The sequence below is a fragment of the Penaeus monodon genome, chromosome 15 (genome assembly GCF_015228065.2).
Source record: "Penaeus monodon isolate SGIC_2016 chromosome 15, NSTDA_Pmon_1, whole genome shotgun sequence".
Classification (NCBI taxonomy): domain Eukaryota; kingdom Metazoa; phylum Arthropoda; class Malacostraca; order Decapoda; family Penaeidae; genus Penaeus; species Penaeus monodon.
The window spans coordinates 26132459-26132968 of record NC_051400.1 but is presented as its reverse complement, the minus strand read 5'-3'; the positions used below and the strand labels follow the sequence as shown (position 1 = coordinate 26132968).

Here is a 510-nt window from a genome sequence, read left to right as displayed (position 1 = left end):
ACAGTGATAGAGATAATGACTTTAGGGGAGAGAACTAAGGGCACTGACTAAAGGGTCGAGGGCTGAGGGCAGCGATTAAGCTCCGGCAGAAACAGGGGAAGGCTGAGGAACCTGTGCAATAAGGAACACTGGGTTAGCAGCTTGCGTCTGCGGCGCCTGACGAGGAACTGCGGAAGCCTGCTGCACTGGACTACCAACGGCAGCAGGAGAGGTAACCTGGCTTCCAGCAGGAGCAGAGGTAGGTTGAGGACCTGCTAAGGACGGGGAAACCGCTTGGAAGGGCGTGGCTGCGAGGAGAGACTGAGGATTCTGTAGCAGGAAGAAAACCTGGGGTACTGGCGACGCAGGCGAAGGTGGGGGGGCAGTTTGAAGGAGGGGGCCGGACGCGGGAGGGGCCGGCGGGGCCCCTGCGGGCAGGGGCGCGGCGGCTGGAGGAGCGGACGCACGAGCTGATGGAGCAGGAGACGGCTGGGGGGGTGCTGCAGAAGCGGAAAAGACTGGCTGGATTCT

The 510-nt window shown here is 62.2% G+C and overlaps 1 protein-coding gene across 1 annotated transcript in view; it reads right to left on the bottom strand.

The window, feature by feature from the left end:
* Positions 1 to 75: 75 nt before the first annotated feature.
* LOC119582284 (vegetative cell wall protein gp1-like) overlaps positions 76 to 510 on the bottom strand; it is a 1569-nt gene continuing 1134 nt past the window's right edge. Inside the window, exon 2 of the mRNA XM_037930501.1 lies at positions 76 to 479. Coding sequence (XP_037786429.1) covers positions 76 to 479 — 404 coding nt within the window. The remainder of the gene's footprint in view (positions 480 to 510) is intronic.